At 42.6% G+C, this 20,524-nt stretch overlaps 3 protein-coding genes across 8 annotated transcripts in view; 2 read left to right on the forward strand and 1 right to left on the reverse strand.

The window, feature by feature from the left end:
* lrch2 (leucine-rich repeats and calponin homology (CH) domain containing 2) overlaps positions 1-7,613 on the reverse strand; it is a 94,682-nt gene extending 87,069 nt beyond the window's left edge. For all 5 annotated transcript variants that reach the window (XM_042091950.1, XM_042091949.1, XM_042091948.1 and 2 more), the window contains exon 1: positions 7,320-7,613. In XM_042091950.1, coding sequence (XP_041947884.1) covers positions 7,320-7,608 — 289 coding nt within the window. In that variant the 5' untranslated portion in view covers positions 7,609-7,613. The remainder of the gene's footprint in view (positions 1-7,319) is intronic.
* Positions 7,614-9,007: 1,394 nt separating this feature from the next.
* si:dkey-17o15.2 (UAP56-interacting factor) lies at positions 9,008-14,254 on the forward strand. The gene is made up of 10 exons (XM_042093355.1): positions 9,008-9,307; positions 9,774-9,917; positions 10,127-10,257; positions 10,820-10,905; positions 11,049-11,121; positions 12,028-12,080; positions 12,183-12,257; positions 13,115-13,214; positions 13,913-14,089; positions 14,243-14,254. Exons 1-10 carry the CDS (start codon positions 9,214-9,216, stop codon positions 14,252-14,254), a joined length of 945 nt encoding a protein of 314 aa, XP_041949289.1. The 5' UTR covers positions 9,008-9,213.
* A 1,324-nt stretch (positions 14,255-15,578) lies between these two features.
* Positions 15,579-20,524, forward strand: part of zgc:163098 (uncharacterized protein LOC100037380 homolog) — a 16,261-nt gene continuing 11,315 nt past the window's right edge. Inside the window, exons 1-10 of one of the 2 annotated variants that reach the window (XM_042093730.1) lie at positions 15,579-15,672; positions 16,536-16,620; positions 16,769-16,880; positions 17,304-17,419; positions 17,540-17,607; positions 17,723-17,817; positions 17,916-17,980; positions 18,257-18,422; positions 19,088-19,293; positions 20,078-20,121. In XM_042093730.1, coding sequence (XP_041949664.1) covers positions 16,543-16,620; positions 16,769-16,880; positions 17,304-17,419; positions 17,540-17,607; positions 17,723-17,817; positions 17,916-17,980; positions 18,257-18,422; positions 19,088-19,293; positions 20,078-20,121 — 950 coding nt within the window. In that variant the 5' untranslated portion in view covers positions 15,579-15,672; positions 16,536-16,542. The remainder of the gene's footprint in view (positions 15,673-16,535; positions 16,621-16,768; positions 16,881-17,303; positions 17,420-17,539; positions 17,608-17,722; positions 17,818-17,915; positions 17,981-18,256; positions 18,423-19,087; positions 19,294-20,077; positions 20,122-20,524) is intronic. The other variant, XM_042093731.1, reaches the window with a different exon arrangement.

Here is a 20,524-nt window from a genome sequence, read left to right on the forward strand (position 1 = left end):
CGCTTCTTTCTAGCCTGGTTTCTGTCCCTATAAAATCTTGGTGAGTCTCATCATCCACCTCTCCCTGTGCTCCCCCCCATGGCCTCTCTCCTCCAATATCTCTCGCCCTCAGCTTCTTCTTGTTGTTCTTGTGTGAGTGTTTACTCTTCTCCAACCTGCCTGTGGAGGTTCCTTTCACCCGTCTCCAACCCCATGCAGCCAAACCAGCTGTGGCACTCTGGTCTGACCTGTCCAGTATGGCAGCGCTGGCACTCAGCTTGGACAGGTACGCAGGGCCTGCTGGCTCAGCAGCCTCGGTGCAGACACGCAGTATCCTCTCACAGCAGACATGCTTTCCCATGGGAAAACGCTCTCCCTCGGACCACAGCCTAAACAGCACAGCTGTGAATACTACAGTATCTGTGTGGACTGTGGAGGTGTTAGTGTGTTAGTGTGTGTGTGTGTCCAATCCCCAACATCAAACCCAAACAAACGTTGTGGCAAATACAGAGACTCGCATAGAAGTGAAAATGAGATGACCCACATTCTGTACACACACACACACACACACACACACACACACACACACTAATGCAAACACACATGGGCAGGCATATCACACTCACTGTTGGGAAGTAGCCACTTTCTCTGCTGCTCTTCTCTTTGCCTAAGGGAAGAGTTTGATGTGAACACATGGACTAAAAAGCTGCCAATCCCTTAAGGGGATGCACACTTCATCTAAAAGACCTGCTTATCGGATGGAAAATCTCCTCCTCCTCCTCCTCCCTTTCTGACACACACTCCCTCTCATGCTCTCTTTCATACACACTAGTTCTTCTCCCTGCGGTACAGAGTAAGCCTCATATGAAGAGTGAAATCTGTGATTGTTCTCTAACAGGAACTCTTCTTGAACTTTATGGAGAACTTAGACAGAGCACTGTTTACACCACCACCCTCCACATATACAAACATACTGTACAATGACCTCACTAGCAATATACAAGACTCAACCTGTCATAAAGATCTAAAGCAATTATACACATTTAGGTCAGGCAGATGCAAAGCCGGCATAAGTCTCTTAGACGTACTAGTGCTGATGTGTCACCCTGTAGGTGTGTAATCCTGTGGCATTAAACGGCTATCAGGGCGACCCCTCACATGCTAACTGCCCTCACGCTAATCCATCACTGCTCCCTCTCCTCCCAACACAATGGCCTGTTCCCCACTTCCACCACTCACCATGTGCCAAACACACACACACCCATCCACACAAACACAAAGAAATAAACAAAAGCACACAATATAATACACACAGAAGAGAATACACATAAAACACACACACACACACAGCTGCCCCCACCCCAGCTGGCTGTCGGGATCCTGCCCTGGGAAGTCACACCCGTGGAGAGTGTTTGCCCAGATGCAGCTGCCGGCCCTCACACCCGCCTGAAGGACCCCTCTCCCCGTCCTCCTGACACAGCCTCACCCTACAGCAGGTCAGCGGTGAGACCAGCGGTATCCGACCCGAAGGAAGCCGGTCCACTTCCCGACCGACAACAGGTTCATTCTGTACTGCTGTGATTTATTAGTGGCTCTTAGACTCACTCCTCGATGGCCTTCCTGGTGCCATAGACAGCACAGTAAGGCTCAGCAGTGCATTTTATTGGACATTTCTTCAGCCCATTCTACGAACAACTGAACCTGAATTGAACCAGCCTGAAACAAAATGAACACAGGTGAACGGAATGAATAATCAACTACGTTTGATTTCTCCGTCTGCTTTACACAGTTTACCTTGGTGTGCTTGTTAGCTAGAATATGAGTTAGAATCTAGGGGATTTTTATGTCTGTTCTGGAACATGCAATATCAGTCACTCAAATTATCAAATTATAGAATTAAACAGGTAGATTGAGTGCTATTTGTTTCTCTGTAGTGTAGTGTATATTGGAAATACTACAAAACTTCACACCTGACTGATACTGTTAACTGATTACAGAGACTTTGTACAATGTGAAAAAGAAAAACTTTTTTGATGGCTGATGGAAAGCACATCTGCGAATCATAAAAACAAGTATTTATCAAATATCATTACAGCACTTTTCAGTTGTAATTACATTCCAAAGAGTCCTGGGTAAACAGTCTCTAAGAGCAGGTGATGTTTCATAAGGTACAACTCACTTTACCACAGAAGTGCACTTAAGAGAGGGGCAGGTCCAGGCTTGCACAGCCTACTCTTTCACTGTACACAAACACAAACTCCTTGGCTCTAGGATCAGATTTCTTTGTTGTTACAAAATGCACAGTATTTCCCCCTCTTCAAGTCATTCCTCTCCAGTCCATGGGATCCACATGTCATGGCTAATTAGTTACCATGCGTGCTGAGATTGGTAAACGTTTGTGGACAGAGCAACCTTAAAGATGGAATCCATGACTCCATGACTGAAGGTTGATGATGTTTATGCTCAGCAAGCCAGTCAAATCCCACCCCACGTTGCTTCTGACACAATGTGTTGATTGGCTGTAGCTTTTTATGGCTCGATCCAAACCACTATGTTAGTGTTTCCTATTTAAACTATAGGACTGTGTATGTAGATCAGAGTTATTCGGAGTACAGACACTGAACAGACAGCTAAAACTGAGCAGCAAAGACATAGCCTGTGGCTTCAGGGCTCCCTGAGAAGAGAGCCTCTGAGTTTGTCACATTATTATCATGCTTTACCAGTTAGGCCAACACCCAGCAACGATGGAAGTGGCCTTCAGACGCCCGGCTGGAAGTGGTCCCTGGCAGAAAAATAATCGCAAAGAATGTCCACTGAAGGTTCGTTCAACACCATCTGCTGGGTTTTAGGAAACACATTTAGAAGGCTGACTAAAGAAGGGCATCTTGAGCAGGGATGTGATTTGTGGTTTTATACGGGATAAAACACATTTAACTGCCTGTCATGGACATGGCTGTTCTACTTAGAGCCCTGAAGAAGCGACTATGAGGGCAAACCAAATTAGGGATATCAATGAATGTTAACTCAGCCTTGCTCACAGCTCAAGCCTATAAGTTATATGTAGACCCAGCACAAAATAGAAATACGTACATGAAAAAGGACAAAGATAAAAAAAAGTGAAGGAAAGTGTGTTGCTGTGCTGCCCTTTGAAAAACTTCTATCGTTGTTGCTTTCTTCAGGAAATTCCCAACAGAAGCATGTGACTGACAGCCAAGAACAGACACAGACACTTTTCATGTTGTTGTTTAGCGGGATCCCAAAGAAAACAAGGCTGTGCAGAGGAGGAGAAGGAGGAGCAGGAAAGGATTGATCGCATGCAACTGTCCTATAAATCAGTAATCTTTTTTAATAAATTGTGACATTAAAAAGCAAGAAAGTACTTTCAAGCAAGTAATTGCTTGAAACAAACCAAAAAACAACTAAAAAGACTAGTCTGCGGGGTTTGCCTAAATGGCATCTCTCGCATGTGCTGAGAACATTCACCTCACAAACTGTCCTCTGGGAGCACTGTGCAGAACATGAAAGCAAATTCAGGACTACAAAGACCACAATGCCATGGTGCAGATCAAAGGTGACACGGCACAGATGGGACCAGGGTGTCAGCCTAGGAGTAATTACCATCCTGTCAGTAGAGACCTGCTCCACATCTGTATCTAACCACAGCAGCAGAGACCAAGCCCACAACCCAGACATGGGTCCCTTTCAAAATAACACCCTTTGACTGTCTGATACACCCCTGCACATGTCGCCTCATTCAGTGGAAATTCCCATCAGTTGAGAGAATCTGAGAACCACTGAGCATTGAGAACTAAACCACCGGTCACTATGAAAACTGTCTGTATAAATGAGACAACAGGGAGTGTGGTGAATCATTTGGTGGGGCGGAGGGCCCTTTTGATCTGGTATAAATGGAATGGGACCGTGGGCAGCTTTTTCTCCTGATCCAGCACTTTTAGCCAAAACCAAATGGTAAGCAATCCCCCCCTGCACGTGGTTCTGCACTGCTCTTATCTGGTGCCACATCAAGCTGGCTCTCTGACATGCTGCCACATAAACTGGATACAGCTGTGGTGGTGTGGGCAATAAAGAACAGAGTTGGGCACACCATCTGAACGTAGATAAAATCTGTACCAATTTAGCCTGACGTAGTGGCGTACCCACAACAAAGTTCTTCAAAGGATCCAATATGGTTCCAGACAAAGCTCAGTCTCACAGATAATAATAAGCTTTCAATCCAGTGAGGGGTTTGGTTCTCCCCATAGAGTACTTGATGGCAATCAAATCACCACCTCCTTATCACCAGAACTATAAACAGTTCTTGTCATAGTAATCTCCCAAAGAGTTTTTATTTGACGAGTCTTTTACTGGCTTTTCCCAAATCACGAAAGTAACTTTGATGCAGCGGTATAGTAGCAGATAGTGTTATTATCTGGCAAGTGTTATTTAAATAAACTCCTGGTGTAGCCTACCTACAAATGTTCCAATGCCTCGTTTTATGAGTAAAGAACATACTGTAGAAGTTTCGTACCATTCAGGGCATTATTAGTGGGGTAATTTACGAGATAAAAGATGGTTCCATTACGCCTGCAGAAACTCATTCATTTCTGACAGCGCTACTCGACCAGGGTTCGACCAAGGAAAAACAGGTTCTGGGAGGGTGTTTGGCTCGGGGTCATGGTGCAAAGGACCCTAGGGTGAAATTACTCCGAACCATCGCTTTAAGATGTCCCAGCAACGCCACTTTTTACATAAAAGCTACGTCTTGTCGAGCGAGCTGCATAGGCGTATGCCCACTGCTGTGGTGAAGGCAAAGTTGACACTGGAAGGCAAAATCCATTATGCACTGCTTCTGTAAGCTCTGAAGTCTGTGCATTATGTATGTAGCAGTCAATGCATCCAAGTTGGTGGGGGCATACAGCAGGTAAGCCAGAGTGCTTTGGGGGAGACTGCAGGGCTTCACAACAGGACATTAACAAGAAAAAAAAACATCTTCATTATAAACAAACTAACAGAAACACATCAACACACATGCATATGATTAGCCACTTGTTATTCTCCTGTCTACCTCAAAGAGAGATAGACTAAATAATTTCCTTAACACCATGCCAAAGCTTGCCTGTCCTTATGATACATTTACTTCTTAAAGCTACAACTTACAGGACGCCAGCAGACAGTTTATGAGATTATTCTCTGCGCTTCAAATTAAGCTCTTGATGATTAAAGGTTGAACAACTAACCTAGAATAAAGCCTGCCATGTCTGCTGTCTGATAGGTCTGAAAGGCACTGGCAGCATCTGCATAACATCTCCTCTCTGAATCGTTTAGAGCTCAGCGAGCCAAATGTGTTTGTGTATGGCAAACAGTAATCTAACCCACACTGACCTCTTACTCATCACAACAAGGGTGTGCCAACTGTGTCAGAGGGACAACTTTCTCTCTCACACTCACTCACTCTCTCATTCTCTCTCTCTGTGTCTTGCACCTTAAACATGCATTTCATATGCATCCCCAAGATATAGCCTACACATAAAATTAAATGCACTGAAATGCACAATCACAAATGCAGACAATGGATAGACAAAAACAGCCTATGCTTTATTCTCTCAGCGACACAGAGTAGCTCTTTCTTTTTTGAAAATGCACAATGCAGTTTTAGATATTGCATCATGAAGCAGATTCACACATGTCTACTTAGTGTCTAAACACACTTTACCCTAACAACTGACAATGTGCCTATGTGCTCTCTCTACTCTTTCTTAAACTCATAACAAGACCCCTGTTGACTCAGCAGCCTCTCTCTCTCTATTTCATTCTTCCTCTATCTCTCGATGTATTACTCTGACACATACTTCCTCCTGTATTAGCCTGTCAGTGTTCTGTGACTTAAATGTCTCATTTCCTCTCTGACCCAAAAATTGAACACATTGCATACAGACTGCAGACCCTTTTTTACTTTAGTTACACAGTATTCAGTCCGCTTTCTCTCTTCTCCCTCTCTCTGTCCAAAAGTCCATTACAGATCAACTGGCCCCCTGTACTGCCAACACAAGCTGGTCACAGACACCAAGTCCATCAATGAGGCTTTAACAGGAGACATCCCTGGACCTTACACAGACCGTTGTTTAGTATAAACAGATGTCCTCAGATTTGGCTCAGTACTATTTGGCAACAGAGCGTGCTTATATAAAAGACAAAGATGAATACACAAAAAGTAGGCCTAGTCCATTTTTAAGATATGTTAAATTGGAGACTATCTGAATGCAAAACAGCAAATACCACGTCCAACAGTTATAACAGTGGTAATTCAAACGACTGAAGGACTCGTTTGGAATTCACCATGTGAATATGCATTCAGAGTATGCTACTACCTTCCTTAGTAGCCTACCAATAAGTAAATGGCACCCAGTTGTCGCAACACGGACCACTACGGTGCACGCACAAGCACAGGCCACCAATTATCCAAGACCGCGATAGCGTAATACTAGGATGTGAGCACACTTGAAAAATAAATGCCATATACGCCTAACACCTGCTCAGTTTTAGTCCGTGTGGCTACAGCCCTATTCGAACGTTCTGCTTTGTCCTCATAACAAACCTCACTGGATGATTTTGCGTTTTTTAAATCGGACAATGAAATTTAAATAATCTGACACAAGATGAAAATCACATGGTCGTGTAAGAAAATTAAACAGCCCAGTCGATATATCTACTGAGCGAGAATCTGCGCTCTGCCCCGTTGTAGTCAAGGGAAATGGCACATCTTTTGTCCTCGACTTCTAGTTATAAAATAGCGTGCGAAAGAATTAACCTCCATTCAGTTGCCTTCCATGTACATTTAATATAGGGTGTGGACTTAATATCCATTCTGTCTTTGACATCGTGCTTCAAAACAGCTCAATTACTAAATGTGGGTTAATGTAAGCCAATTCCCCTCGCCCCAACGCTTCATTCATGCATAAGGAAGGCTACTACTAGCGAAGTGTGATTTGAAAGCACGGAACCAAAACAAGCAGTGGCTGCCGCTGCATTGCCGAATAGACATTTCAAGAACCCCGAAATGATTTTTTTTTTCTTCTGGTAGCAAAATTAATCAGGTTCGGCAGTCGACCTACAAGGATGGCAACTATAAGATAAAATGTCACCTCTTCTGTGGAACTACTGGAGCAACAGCGCTTTTGTGAGACACATGCAAATAGACCTACGCGACAAGGAAATGACACTCTGCGCAATAGGCTTCAATCACAATTCAGTGCGCGTTGCATTTTTTTATTCATCAAACAAAAACTGTGCCAACCGGGTCAGTGGAACAGCCGGTAGGCTACTCTACATTTGCGACCCACCTGCTTGTGTGGTATCGGTGAGATCGTAGTTGAGCCCAGGGTAGTCCCTCAATTTCCTGCCGCTAATATTCAACATCCCCGAGCATACGGCATCATCCAAAGCGCGGTCCAAGCTCCGGGCAGTGTGTAGCTGGTGCTGATGCTGTAGAAGGCCCGGGTTCCAGTGAGGTCCGTTCGAATAGTGATGGCTTTGAAGAGCCGTTACGGCTCCCACACCTCCCTGACTCGCCGCCATTTTCATAAGTGAAATTATTCTTACAATAATAACAGAGGCCGCTTCTCCGCCCATGCGCATACGGCATAGACTGGAGACTGTTGGGGAAGGGCCTTCAGGATGGGGCGGGGGGAAAGCTGTGTGTCCGAGGGCAGGTACAGATTCGTTGTGTAGACACCCACGCCTATTTTTGTCGGTCTTTAGATATGTTATCCTGCTCCTACAGGTTTCGGCTGAAAGCAATATGAAAATAACGGCGTCTGAAATTGTGGTTAGGCTACATTCTAAATTCTGGCCACAGGTTTGGCCATGCAATAGCCACATTGTAACAGCCACAATGTGCGTGGCGTGACCATCAACATGGTTGGAATGCAATACGAATGGCTTCGGTCTAAATTAAAATCTGAATTTGAGTGCCATTTCACCATCCCTCTCTCTCTTTTTCACTGTCTCACTGGCGACGCCAAGTGACGACGTTGCTGCCACCACATTCATAGGAAGAAACCAAGTAGAATGTATAGACCTGGGGTAGCCTAGCCTACTACTACTAGCCTACTACTACTACTACTACTAGGCCTACTAATAATAATAATAATTATTATTATTATTATTATTATAGACTAAAAATAGCATAGGCTACACATTGATCAGAACCTAATGTATATTTGCTTGGCTGTCGATTCGAGGATGTCGGGCAAGAAAAGAAAGGTGGAGGACATCAGAAGCTATTTCAAGAAACAAAGTGTAAGTCATAATATGGTGCTAGTTCAAGGCATATACTTCGTTGTTTGGTACAGATTTAGTTTACAGTGCTATCTAGGCTATATGCTGGGTTATAGGCCTATAGCTAGAAGTATGAAAAAGTCATTATCAGTCAAAACCACCGACTTATATTGTGGGCCCAATGAAAAATGAGATAGACAACTGTCAGTAATTTCCTCTGCACAGACTTTTCGGGTTATATTATGGTTAAGGTTAGCCTACTGCTAATACACTGCACATACTTATTATAGCCTACTACTCTAAACCACCTTCTGAAAACAACTGTCTACACATATTTTTTGCCATGTCTATGCACCACCTACTTTATATATCACATTGCACTTGTCTGCTTTTTTGCACTCCTGGTTAGACACAAACTGCATTTTGTTGTCTCTGTACTTGTAGCCTACTCTGCACAATAAAGTTGAATCTATAAAACTATCTAATCTAATCTAAATCTATTAGTCAAGCTATGATTAGGTTACATGAAAGCTTAGAATAAGTGCATAAACTAGGCTAATAGGCCTAATTCAAGTTTATCATATCTATGCAAGTTTATTTGAACTATGCTAACTTAACCCGTTAAAACATAGGCTAAGCCTACTCTCTCTGGACGTTTGCTACGGCATGGGCTATTTTCGTCTCAGTTATGCAGTCAGTCCCATGCACAGCGCTTCTGGATTGGGTAACGCGTTTCACTTGGACAGTGGGATCAGCGCGAGCGCGTTAGTTCTGCCAGCTGTCCCACATCTCAAGTCGCCGACCGCACCAGGGGGCTTTCGAATTAGTCGATAGGTTGTCAATATAGGCCTCCAGGAAGCATACGGAATAAAACTACCCTTTACATTTTCCATCGGAGAGGAAAAGTTTTGTCCCCGCGGAGATAGTGACATTGGCACTGCCAGTCCCAAGACGAGAATGGGCGACGCGAATGAAAACCAGACTGAGCCAGAGCCCATGCCGATGGAGGAACCAGACTCTCGAGACTCTGAGAAAATTGACTTGTCACTAGGTTTGTAATCTTTCAGAGAGAGTGGCATTACACTAACAAGTATGGTGACAAAGAAATAGTTGCCTGTAATTTCCTACCGTTCCTTAACATAACCCTGGCCGCTGTCAAACAGATTCAGCAGCTGTCTTTTGCTGTGCAACACCAAAGTCAGACACTTTTTCAGATATCTCTTTATCGCATGCAGTGTTTGAAATTATTTTTATTTCTTTTTCAGCGCTAAATGCTTGACCACATTTTACTGAAACAGTGTAGGCTATTATCAGGTCTCTCACTAGGCCCGTTCCGTTGTTAATAAGCTTGGAATACACAGCCTGTTGAATTGCTTGCACATGTCTATCATTCATTCGGCCCTAAAATAACCGGAAGCTCAGTGATTTTTGTGATAAAAGAAACATCCCACTACTCTCGTCTGTGTTACCTGTCATTTTTCCTAAACAAAGTTGAATGTTAATGTTTTCTCTTTTAGATGAAATCATCAAAAGGAACAAGAAAGAACAGCGAGAAAATAATAAGGCTACAAGGGCCAAAAATAAACGGCTGGCAAACAGAAACAATGTTCTTACGAAATTAAACAAAGTTGGTCAGCAATCAGGTGCCTATCAATTCCAAGGTAAAACAACAGATACTTAAATGTAAGGACTTAAATGGAATGGAATATTTAGTTATTTCTTTGAAGTCTCTCTTTCTTCTCTCTCTCTCTCTCTCTCTCTCTCTCTCTCTCTCTCTCTCTCTGTGTGTTTGTGATGTATACTCATGCATGTACATTGGATGTAAGCTATAACTGCTCTATTAAAATGATTGTATTATGGTGTTGTAAAGGACCCTACAGGTCTGGGTTCACAGGGACAACTTTCCGAGGCTTCTACAGGAGGAGAGGATTTGGTTTTAGCAGAGGAGCCTTTCGTGGGACAGGAATAAGCCCACTGAACAGAACTGCTCTGAATGACAAGGTTGGTCATATGAAAAGAGATGTTCAACATACACTACCGTTCAAAAGTTTGGAGTCACTTAGAAATGTCCTTGTTTTCATCATTAATGTTGTAAATGACTGTTGTAGAAATAAATGGCTGTAATTCATACATCTTTAATGTAATATCTACATTGCCCATTTTCAGCAACCATTCATCCAATGTTCCAAAGGCACATTCTTTTACTAATCTGGTATCATTTTAAAAGGCTAACTGAGAAAACATTGGAGAACCCTTTTGCAATTATGTAAGCACATAATGTCTGAAAACTGCTGCCCTGATTAAAAAACAATGCAACTGATCTCAGCTGGTATTCTGTCTATAATGGAGTGGAATGGACATTTCTGTGACTCCACATTGAACAGCAGTGTACACTTCAATGCAAAATAAGTTCAGCAATTTCATATCCCTGCTCTTATTCATATATTGTGCAACATAATTCATGTTATCCTCACAATGTTTAAATCATCTATGCAAATTAATTACTCTATAGGTCAGGCTGACATGAAATGTAATAAATATATGCAATGTTTGTCTTTTGAAGGCTGCTGGACAGTTTGATCAGACAAAATCTGCATTCAGGGGTGCTTTTTCTCGACCATATCGTGGACGAGGACAAGCTTTAGGAAGGTAAACTGAATTAAAAACATAGCCTAATGGACCTGTGTGTATATGTGCATGCGTGTGATTATTTGGAAGAACTTAATGTGTAAACAGAATATATCAGTCGGACTATGTTTTGACTGATTTTATCAATCTTCTCTGCCAATCAGGGGAAGGAATACGGCACAGTTCCAGGCAAACACCAATGGGAGGGGAGGCAGGCCCTTTGTCTTGAATAGAGCAGTAAGTGGGCCAATCTATCTATATAACATTGTACAGTAGGGATCAGATCTTTACTCACAAAGTACAATTTGTCAATATCTTTCCAACAATATTGATATTTCACAATTCAAGAAAAGGTGTGGTATTTTACTAAATAGAAACAATGTAAAGTTCATAATGCCAGTCAGTAACCCAATCGGTGAATTAGTGAAACACAAACAGCACACAGTGAACACACAGTGAGGTGAAGCACACACTAATCCCGGCGCAGTGAGCTGCCTGCTTCAACGGCGGCGCTTGGGGAGCAGTGAGGGGTTAGGTGCCTTGCTCAAGGGCACTTCAGCCGCGGCCCACTGGTCGGGGCTCGAACCGGCAACCCTCCGGTTACAAGTCCAGAGTGCTAACCAGTGGGCCACAGCTGCCCAATTTGATGTGTCAAATTGCATTTGCAAGGCTTTAGAATGTTCGGATCTCATGCCTATGAAATGTTAAGCCAAGACATGGCATCATGGCAGAGAATTGGTCAGTGGAATCCAGAAAACTACTCATGAATGATGCTCTGAGAACCTGAATGTTTATGAACAGTCCCACCGATACTGTACAGTACACATTTTCAGGCAAGATTGAATCACATTAAACACACACGGAGGGAAAAAATAGATGAAATGTAATTCTATTGGCTACCTAAGTGGATGTGTGTGTGACCAATTTCATGATAAGCCTATTTACTAATGTGTATATTGAGTCAAAAATAACGGTAACAAATAATCAAACACAGAGCCTTTGCCATATCTGTGAGCATTTCTAAATTTGTGAAATTAAACATGAATTACACCCTGGTCAAATAACCCTGGTGTGACCCAGGCCATCGGGGTGAGAAGTGTAAGTTTGTTATTTTCTTCCCCTTCTTATTGCCTCTTTCCCTAGTTCCCCACTGCCAGAGGAAGAGGAAAACTGGAGCGATTTCAGAAAGTCAGAGGGTGAGAGTGAGGTCAACAAAGTGTGACTCAGCATAACTGCATGAGAAAACCGTGTGTAACATCACAAGTGTTCTTCAATGTCTTTATCCCTCTTGTTTAAAGCTGGAATAGAGCGCCCTCTGGTGGCTCCCTGTTGACTGTGTCACTACCCAACTCAAAAGCTGCCAGCGAACCCAGGTGAGTCTAGGTTCAGAAGTGCATCAGTGTTTCCATATATTTGTGGAAGATAGAGGGACGAATAGAGAGATAACATGCAAGTATGATATTAAGTATGAGATTAAGAGTACATTCCTCTTCTACTCTAATGTGTGTAATATTTCTTAACAATCAATGGGTTGGTGAAGACGGAAGTAGTTGCAAGCAATGTCCCTGTTTGCTTAATAACAAGAGAGTTGAAGTTAACTCTGCTGGTTAGTTACAGGGACAGTAGAATTTCTTTTGTGTAAAGGGACAGAAAAGGAAAACGTTAAATACAGAACTGGTAGCAAAACCAAGTGAACAAGGCTGGCAAGCACATACAAGACCAGTGGAGACTTAAAGGGCTTTGTAGCAAATCCAGCCACAATACTTATGTCAGATTTTGGTTTTCATGGATGATCACTGAAAGGAGCTGTAAATGATTTTTCTGAGGCAGCTAAAAAAAAGGCAAGCCAGTAGTTATGGCTGAGGCACTCACAGACTACTTGGGGTCATGGTAGGACCTGAATTGATATGTGAAATCTTGTCACTGTGTTTCTGGAGTGGTACTTGTTGATGTCGTTAATGTAACATCTACCAACCCATCATGAGTGTGGTGGGGGTGGGTCCAGGACAGCAGACACCACTGGAGGTGTCGTGGGCCTAATTCAATGAAACACCAATGAAGGAAGGTGCCTGCTTGATAACCCCAGTGAAATGCTCACGAACATTGCTCGTTGAATCTCGCCTCATATTGCAATGTGAGATAGGTTTGGTTGTTGATTGCCCACTGTGGGAAATCCCTATATACAACAGCACACTGTGTGTCTGAAATATGTCCTCTGTCTTTTTCATAGAGTGCGATCAAACGCAGAGGGGTCATCAGAGACTGGCGGTCCTTACCCCCAGCCCAAAGGCATTCCTCTCCACTTCAACTTCAAGGCAATGTCCAATCAGGTGCGTCCTATTTTAAGGAGAGGTCAACAACTCTGGCATATCATTTTCAATATTTGACCTCAAATTCAAAATTAAGAGACAGTTATATGCTAAGAGCTTTGGTGCCACTGTATCATCTTTAGAAATGCGAGCATAGGTTACACCCCAATTATAATTCTTATGCCCAAGTATATGTTCTTGTTGCACATTTTACTGCCATGTGCTGTTATTGCGAGTAGATCACTCAAGGGCAGGCTTCTCAAACTTAAGTAATAGGCTACTGGAATTTCTCTGTTCACTGTACAATGTGATGTAGCTCAAAGTGATGTATATGTAATGTGTTGCAATAAGTTGAGGGTATGATAAGCTATGTGAAACATACAGAAATAACGTGTCCAATTATATCATAAAATTGCCTAATAATAAAACGTATCTCTAAATCTCTTTTCACTATGCTCTTCTGCATTCCACCTTGGTATATCACATTTATTATTCCCATGTGCTGTTTCTAAAAGTATTGCAATTTAGTTGGTGAAGAAATCTTCTCAAAATATAATATACAGTAGGCAGAATTCACAGTATCTAAACCTGACCACTCAGAGCATTATTATAAAGTTGGCTAAGTAGTGTTTTTAGTTCTACAGTGTCTTTTTTTGTTTTATGTTACAACAAAACATTCTCTAATGCACAATTATTACTTTTTACATTTACTTTTTCAGACGGCTGTGACTCTGAACGACCGATTCACCACCCTGAATATCTGGAGTCGAGGCCAAAGGCCATGGAGAGGTGACGCCAGAGGAAGGGGTCGTGGACGAGGAGGAAGAGGAGAAAGAGGACAAAGAGGAAGAGGAGGGGCAGTCAGTAGAGGAGGGGGAATTGGAAGAGGAAGGGGGGTTGAAGGAGGACGAGGAGGAAGAGGAAGAGGAGGGAGAAGTAACAGAGGAAGAGGAAGAGGTAGAGGAGTGAGAGACGATCGGACTGTCACCCTCCAGTGATTAGCATAGAGAAAAGTTTCTGCTCTCTTGTTGACCATACACTCTCGAAAGGTTGGAGGATAGATCTGCCTTTGTGTTACTGTAATTGACCAATGAAGCATCTGAACGTGGCAACCAACCAAGTGTTTGAGAAGGATGGCCGATTCCATGTAGCAGTATTCATTTAGAGTTCAGGATGTAGCTTGTTGTCAAATAAATGCTTTTTCTATAAGAACATGGGTAGAGTGCTGTGCAGTGTAAGGAAAAAGTAAACAAAACCATATACCTGAAACAAGCAAATGAAGTATGCATCAAACACAACTGAAAAATGTTTTCTGAAGTATCTCGTCTATGGTTTTGTCATTTAAGATTTTATGGTAGGTCCAAACTACAGATATCAGAACTAGTAAAATTTTAAGAAAACATTTTGAAATGTCTCAAGAGGACAGATTCAGTTTTATACATGAACTTCATGCCTCATGTTGATAATTTTGCTAACTTCTGTGAAGAGAGGGGAAGACTTCAATGTATTTGGCTTTAAATGGAGTTAAAAATGCTTGCCAACAGTCGTATTTTAGTTATTTTTCTTTTTTTTTAAACGGTTGATCTTTGATGAATTGATTGTAAATATGGACGAAAATAAAAGTATTGCTGTGGTGATTGAGTGGTTCATGTCCAGTAGTGAACATTATTGGCAGTTTTTGCAGTAGCCTATAGGCCCATTTTATTCCAAATATACTAAATTGTCCTAATGTGGGACACTGCCTAATGTGGGACACCTAAGCTCCAGTGGGTGTGGCTCTTCCCCAAACAAATGAATGTCAGTGAAACATGGGAAAGCCGCTGTAGGGTCCTGTGATCAAAATTGGATTATTGTGTTGCCCTCACATCGTAGCCTAATAGCCTACTACAGACAACTGAAAAAAGCAAAACATTTCCCACATTAGGGCAATCCACAATTTTCCCCAAGCCTACAACAGCAAAGCTCAACAACTGCACTTGAGCATATGGAAAATACTGTCTGTTAAAGGCCTAGGCCCACTCATATAAGTTATAATATAGCACAATCTCAGGCCTTTGGTCTTTGATGATTTTATTGTAAATATGGATGGAAATAAAAGTAGCCTATTGCAGCAGTTTGTCCAGTCAACCAGGCAGTTTGCAGTTTAGGCTACTTCAAATGAAAAAGAAGGACTTGGCAACAAGCCCACCACTGTAAGCTCAATATAACTGCACTTGAGCATATTCGTGTTTCATCTTACTTTTTTTCCATGGAAAAATAAAAGTACACTGCTATCTAACTATCTGTTATGCATACTCACATACGTTATAACCTAATTAAGAACAATCCCAGGCCTTTGATTTTTCCTCCTCCCCTTCAGCCCCAGCCAAGCATTGTCTCTCGTTGATTGGTTTGAGGGCTCTTGACATCACTTCAAGTGAACCCAACATGGCGGATCAATAACAAACGCACTGTCCATATTCTCGTTGTTGTCAGCTATGTAAGTAGTAGTGGTTTGGTGTGTTGGGTTTGGGAAACATGGGAGTTGCCAGCTCTTTTTTTGTGGGCAATATGAAATGCACATAGGCGTTCCGTCGATCGCAAAAGTGCAGTTAACATGGAAACCTAATCAGGGAGATAGCCATGTTAGCTAACTCGAAGGCTGGCTAGCGTGCCATAGGTGCCGTGTGGGCTAGCTAGCAATCTATGCTGATAGCCAACTGAGAGTGGTTGGGACCACAACTAAGCTAGCGTGTGTGATTTTGTTCAGAAGAGACGTAGCAATAACAATTGTCCTATGAGTTCATCTTAAAGTTCATTAAAATTCCTAGCTACGATAGTTTTCTCCATTGCATGGTTGGTGTGTTTTGTTGGTCTGTTTCTGAAGTAATTGTAGCTAACGTTAGCTAGCCATGTTTGGTTGTTGCACTGCAAGGTTCATTGGAGATCACAAAGACTAGTCAATTGACATCCTAGCTTTGTTGCAATGGTGCTGTTACCAGATGAGCTTCCGATATCCACGCAGAAATACTTTCGTGCACGATTGTTTGATAGCGGAATGGTCAAGTTAAGAATGCCATTTTCAGCTAGCCAATGGCATGGCGAGGAAGGGTTGTATTTCATGCATGTGGTGGTAACATTACAAGCAGTGTTATAGACAGCGATAAATGGCTGCTATCAGAATCACATGGCAGAACTAAACCCTCTGACAGTACTTAGACTCATTGAATAGTGATTGATGTCACACAACTTAGAACATGTTTGCAGAAGCCATGGCGGTGAAATAGTGCTACCATTGCTTTTATAGTATAAATGGCAGGGGTCTTACTGACCAATAATAACTGTTTTATCTGTTCACTGCAGTGGGAACATGGCAGACAAAAAAAGCAAATCCGCTGGCGTAAAAAGATCATTAAGTAAAAGAGAACAAGATGAAATGAAGAAAAAGGTGAGATGATATTACAACTTCCACAATCCACAACTGTGCAGGATTGTTGCTCGGAACCAGAGATCAGAGAGACACTGCTGAAAGTTCACAACTGATTTTCCCTTTGCCTTTTTCCTAATGCCTCCCCGGCATTTGTTGATCTCCACAGGAGGAAGAAAAGGCAGCTGAAGTTTTTGAAGAATTTTTGGCCTCCTTCGACAGTAACGATAAAAGTGGCGTGAAGACTTTTGTCCGTGGTGGAATTGTGAATGCAACAAAAGGTGATAGAATTAAGAAATGGCATATTTCAGTTTATAACCTCATAACTATCCAAACATGTGCAACATGTGCTATTGGCAGTTTTCATATGACAGTGTCATTATAGTGGAGTAACACACGGTTATTACACAAAGTCTGAAGACGGTTATCTCAAATATCTGTCATTCACTAGGTTTGCCTTCTCCAGTAATATTCAGTTTATGAGCCGACCTTTTAGGAAATGCATTTTAGAGACAAGTTACAAGTATACTACTCTGTCTATACAGTATATAGTACTTCAAAGCAACCACAGAGCATGGTTTAACTTGATGGCAGCATTGATGAGGGAGTGTAATTGCATGGAGTCTGTGTGAAAGGCCAGTGCCCTTTGCATTAGATTGCTCCTCTAACTGGTTTGAGAGCGTTTGACTTCTTTTCTATTACAGAGGAGCAAGCAGCTGAAGTGAAGAAGAGTAAGCTCTACAGACCATCCACAAAATTTTCATCTCCAGGTTCCCAAAATGCTGTGCCACCACCACACTCTCCAGATTTCAGGAAGTCTGTAAGTGATGTTGAGAATGGCCACTGTGTTAATACACACATATACACACACACACACTCACACTCGCATACACAGAGTTAAGGATATGTATAGAAGAAAATGTCTGTTTGCTTTTTACAGGCTGTCAAAAAGAAGACAGAGGAGAAGAAGAAGAGTAACCTTGAGCTGTTCAAAGAGGAGCTGAAACAGTATGTCCTTTCGTGCTCTTAATTCCAAAGCATTCGTCTGTGTCGTTATGCAGTCCTGTTCTGAAAAAGAGAGTGAGGTGTCGATCCGTTGCCTTTGTTGTCAATCCTTTGTTAGAATCCAAGAAGAACGTGAGGAGCGATACAAAAGGAAGAAGGGGGATCCAGGTACTAGCCTCCCTGATCTGGATGCACCTCTATCACGGAGATCAAGTAAGTCCAAATTCTTTCATTTACAGAGTTCATGTCCTGTTATTTAAAATCTGAGATAAAGGCTTAATTTGACTGAAATTCTTATTTCACCCTGACAGTATTTGATGATGATCCGGCATTGCCTAACTCAACTAACCTTTACATTGGCTGTATAAACCCAAAGGTAAGTACAACAGCTGAAGAATCATAGTAACCTTTGTGTAATGCATCCATACAATGAAGGACAGAAACACTGATTCGCCAATCAGAAATTGTCGTAGAAGCTTCTTTCCCAAGTGGAAAAAAATGCTGCTTGTTGAGCTGCCACAGGCCTCTGCCAAGGTCTTTTCAGGACACTACAGAAGGAAGTTAGATTGCCTGCACAACAGATGTGAGCTCTCTCTTTTTCTTCTTCTTCTTCTTCTTCTTCTCTCTCATCCCTCTTGTCTTCTCCGCGGAGATGAATGAGGAGATGCTGTGTAAGGAGTTTGGCAAGTACGGGCCCCTGGCCAGCGTAAAGATCATGTGGCCGCGCACGGACGAGGAACGCACACGCGTCTCCAACCGCGGCTTCGTGGCCTTTATGACACGCAAGGATGCAGAGAGGGCTATGGCGGCACTGGACGGTACAGAACTACATTTTTTCTTTTGTTTTTTGCCTGTTCACTTAAGGTCAGTGTAAATATAAACAAAAAGTTGACCTATGCTGTTAAGGGTTACAGGTGAACACTATGTGTTCTATATCTACAGGAAAAAACATCGGGCATGCTTTGTTTGCTCAGCTGGGCTACTTTGTGTTCATAATTTCCTATTCTAGAGTTTCACAGGGTGTTGAGTTTGCTTCCCTTGAATTTAACAGTGCTGAGATGTCGCACTTCTGAAGAAGATGACACATGGGCTCTAATTTGAAACTGCAATTGCGCACTGCAGATTGGTTTCAGTGCTTAGGCTATCATGCAGTGAGAACAAGTGGTAATGCCAATATTTGTTCATGTATTGACACAGCTCAGGGTGAAATCAAGCATAAATTTGAGTGTGTGTGTGTGTATGCCTGTCTTGTTGAGCGTCACAAATTATAGCCCACTGACTTATTCAGATATTCAGAGGCCGACTAATGACAGTATCAGCGGTTGACGTAGGCTAAGACAACACTGGAACTGTGTGCAATTTCAAAGATTACCCAAACAGACTGAGGCTCTCATATGGATAGTGACACTGTGAGTTTCTTTGGAAAAGTGACTGTACTGTGCCCACAGACTCAATGTTGTTGTTGTTGTTGTTGCCTTTGCAGGTAAGACGATCATGGGCTTTGAGATGAAGCTGGGATGGGGCAAACCGGTGCGCATCCCTCCCCAGCCCCTCTACACACCCATCGGGGTCCTTAAGACGTCCACTCCGCCCCCACCCTCCGGCCTGCCTTTCAACGCCCAGCCCCGCGATCGCTTCCGCAACGACTTCACCAAGCCCTGGAGTCGCTCCAAAGACGAGTTCGAGAAGGTAACCAACCCTCGCCGCCAGTCTGATCGCGTCATTGGCTGTGTGCATGGTCCTCTAGTGGATGGAATTGTCTCTAGAAGGGTCTGTTTGAGGTTTAGGAGTTATAGTTCAAAGCCAGTTAATGCCTGGGTAGCATTTGGACACGTTTTAGTGTTTGTTTGTTTCTAGTTCATGTCATTTTTGAGTAGCTTCACTAAAAAGGCACCACAACCATCAGAGGATAAAGATGCTGGACATTGATTTAAAACTCGAGCTGAGACTGGGAGCTGCACATGTAAATAGGCTTTTGAGACGGTCTGTAGGGACAGCACTGCTATTTATGGACCTGCAGCTCCGAGCTTCACTTCTCTTACTGAACTCCAGTCGCTTTATCCTGTGATAAGTACAGGACCCTTTTTTGTGAAACCACTTCAGCGCATAGACCAAGTACACAGATGGTTTGTACAGGAATGTTATCAGGCAGACAGCGCCAGAGATACACAGCTCTATCTAACTCTACCTCATTGACATTTAGCAGCTGTGCACTTACTATTAGCTCATTAGCTCAGACTTTTTTTGTAACAACAACCAGTATATCCTCAGACAATTACAGTGCACAAAATAGTAGTAACTCAAAGTGGATACATTTTTTCCTTCTTCTCACTGTAGTAACCAGTTTCACTACTACGAATGACTGCAACGGTGGTATGGTTTGTTCTGTGCTGTGTGTATCCTGTAGTGTGTCAACCTGTATATATACTCACTTTGTTTATATCTTCACTATTTGGTTTGACTTCACGAACAGACTCTGTCCGAAGCCGTAGTCAAAGTGGTTATCCCAACAGAAAGGTACACACTCTCTCTACTCCTACTACTACTGCTACTACGACTCCAAAAGCCTACTCTCTCCTGTCTGAAGGGAAGGACTCGGGGGGTGGGGGGCGATGGGGGTTAGGCTACCAGAGATAGCACACTCTTTTAGTAGTGCTGCTGAATCACAAGGGGGCGTATTGAACTGCTACAGGAGGAAACAACAATAGCTACAGGGTTGTTTACTTATTTTTATTTATTTATTTTTGCCAGGTCAGGACTATGTAATATTGCTGAGGCTCTTCGGGGATGTTTGACCTGTTCCTCTATTTGTAGAAAAGCGTCTGCATTGTTACATTCATTAATTGGCCTAGATCAGAATACACACGTTGTTATTAAAAGTGTACTTGTTTGGCTACAATATCTCGTGCCTCCTGAAATT

This window comes from Alosa sapidissima, chromosome 5 (assembly GCF_018492685.1).
Source record: "Alosa sapidissima isolate fAloSap1 chromosome 5, fAloSap1.pri, whole genome shotgun sequence".
NCBI lineage: Eukaryota > Metazoa > Chordata > Actinopteri > Clupeiformes > Clupeidae > Alosa > Alosa sapidissima.

Excerpts from the sequence above, each read along its gene's own strand:
- si:dkey-17o15.2 (XM_042093355.1), top strand. The coding sequence starts at position 9,214 with ATGGGCGACGCGAATGAAAACCAGACTGAGCCAGAGCCCATGCCGATG. Across the intron at positions 9,308-9,773 it reads GAAAATTGACTTGTCACTAG|ATGAAATCATCAAAAGGAAC; the intron begins GTTTGTAATCTT and ends TTTCTCTTTTAG. Across the intron at positions 12,258-13,114 it reads AAAGCTGCCAGCGAACCCAG|AGTGCGATCAAACGCAGAGG; the intron begins GTGAGTCTAGGT and ends TCTTTTTCATAG.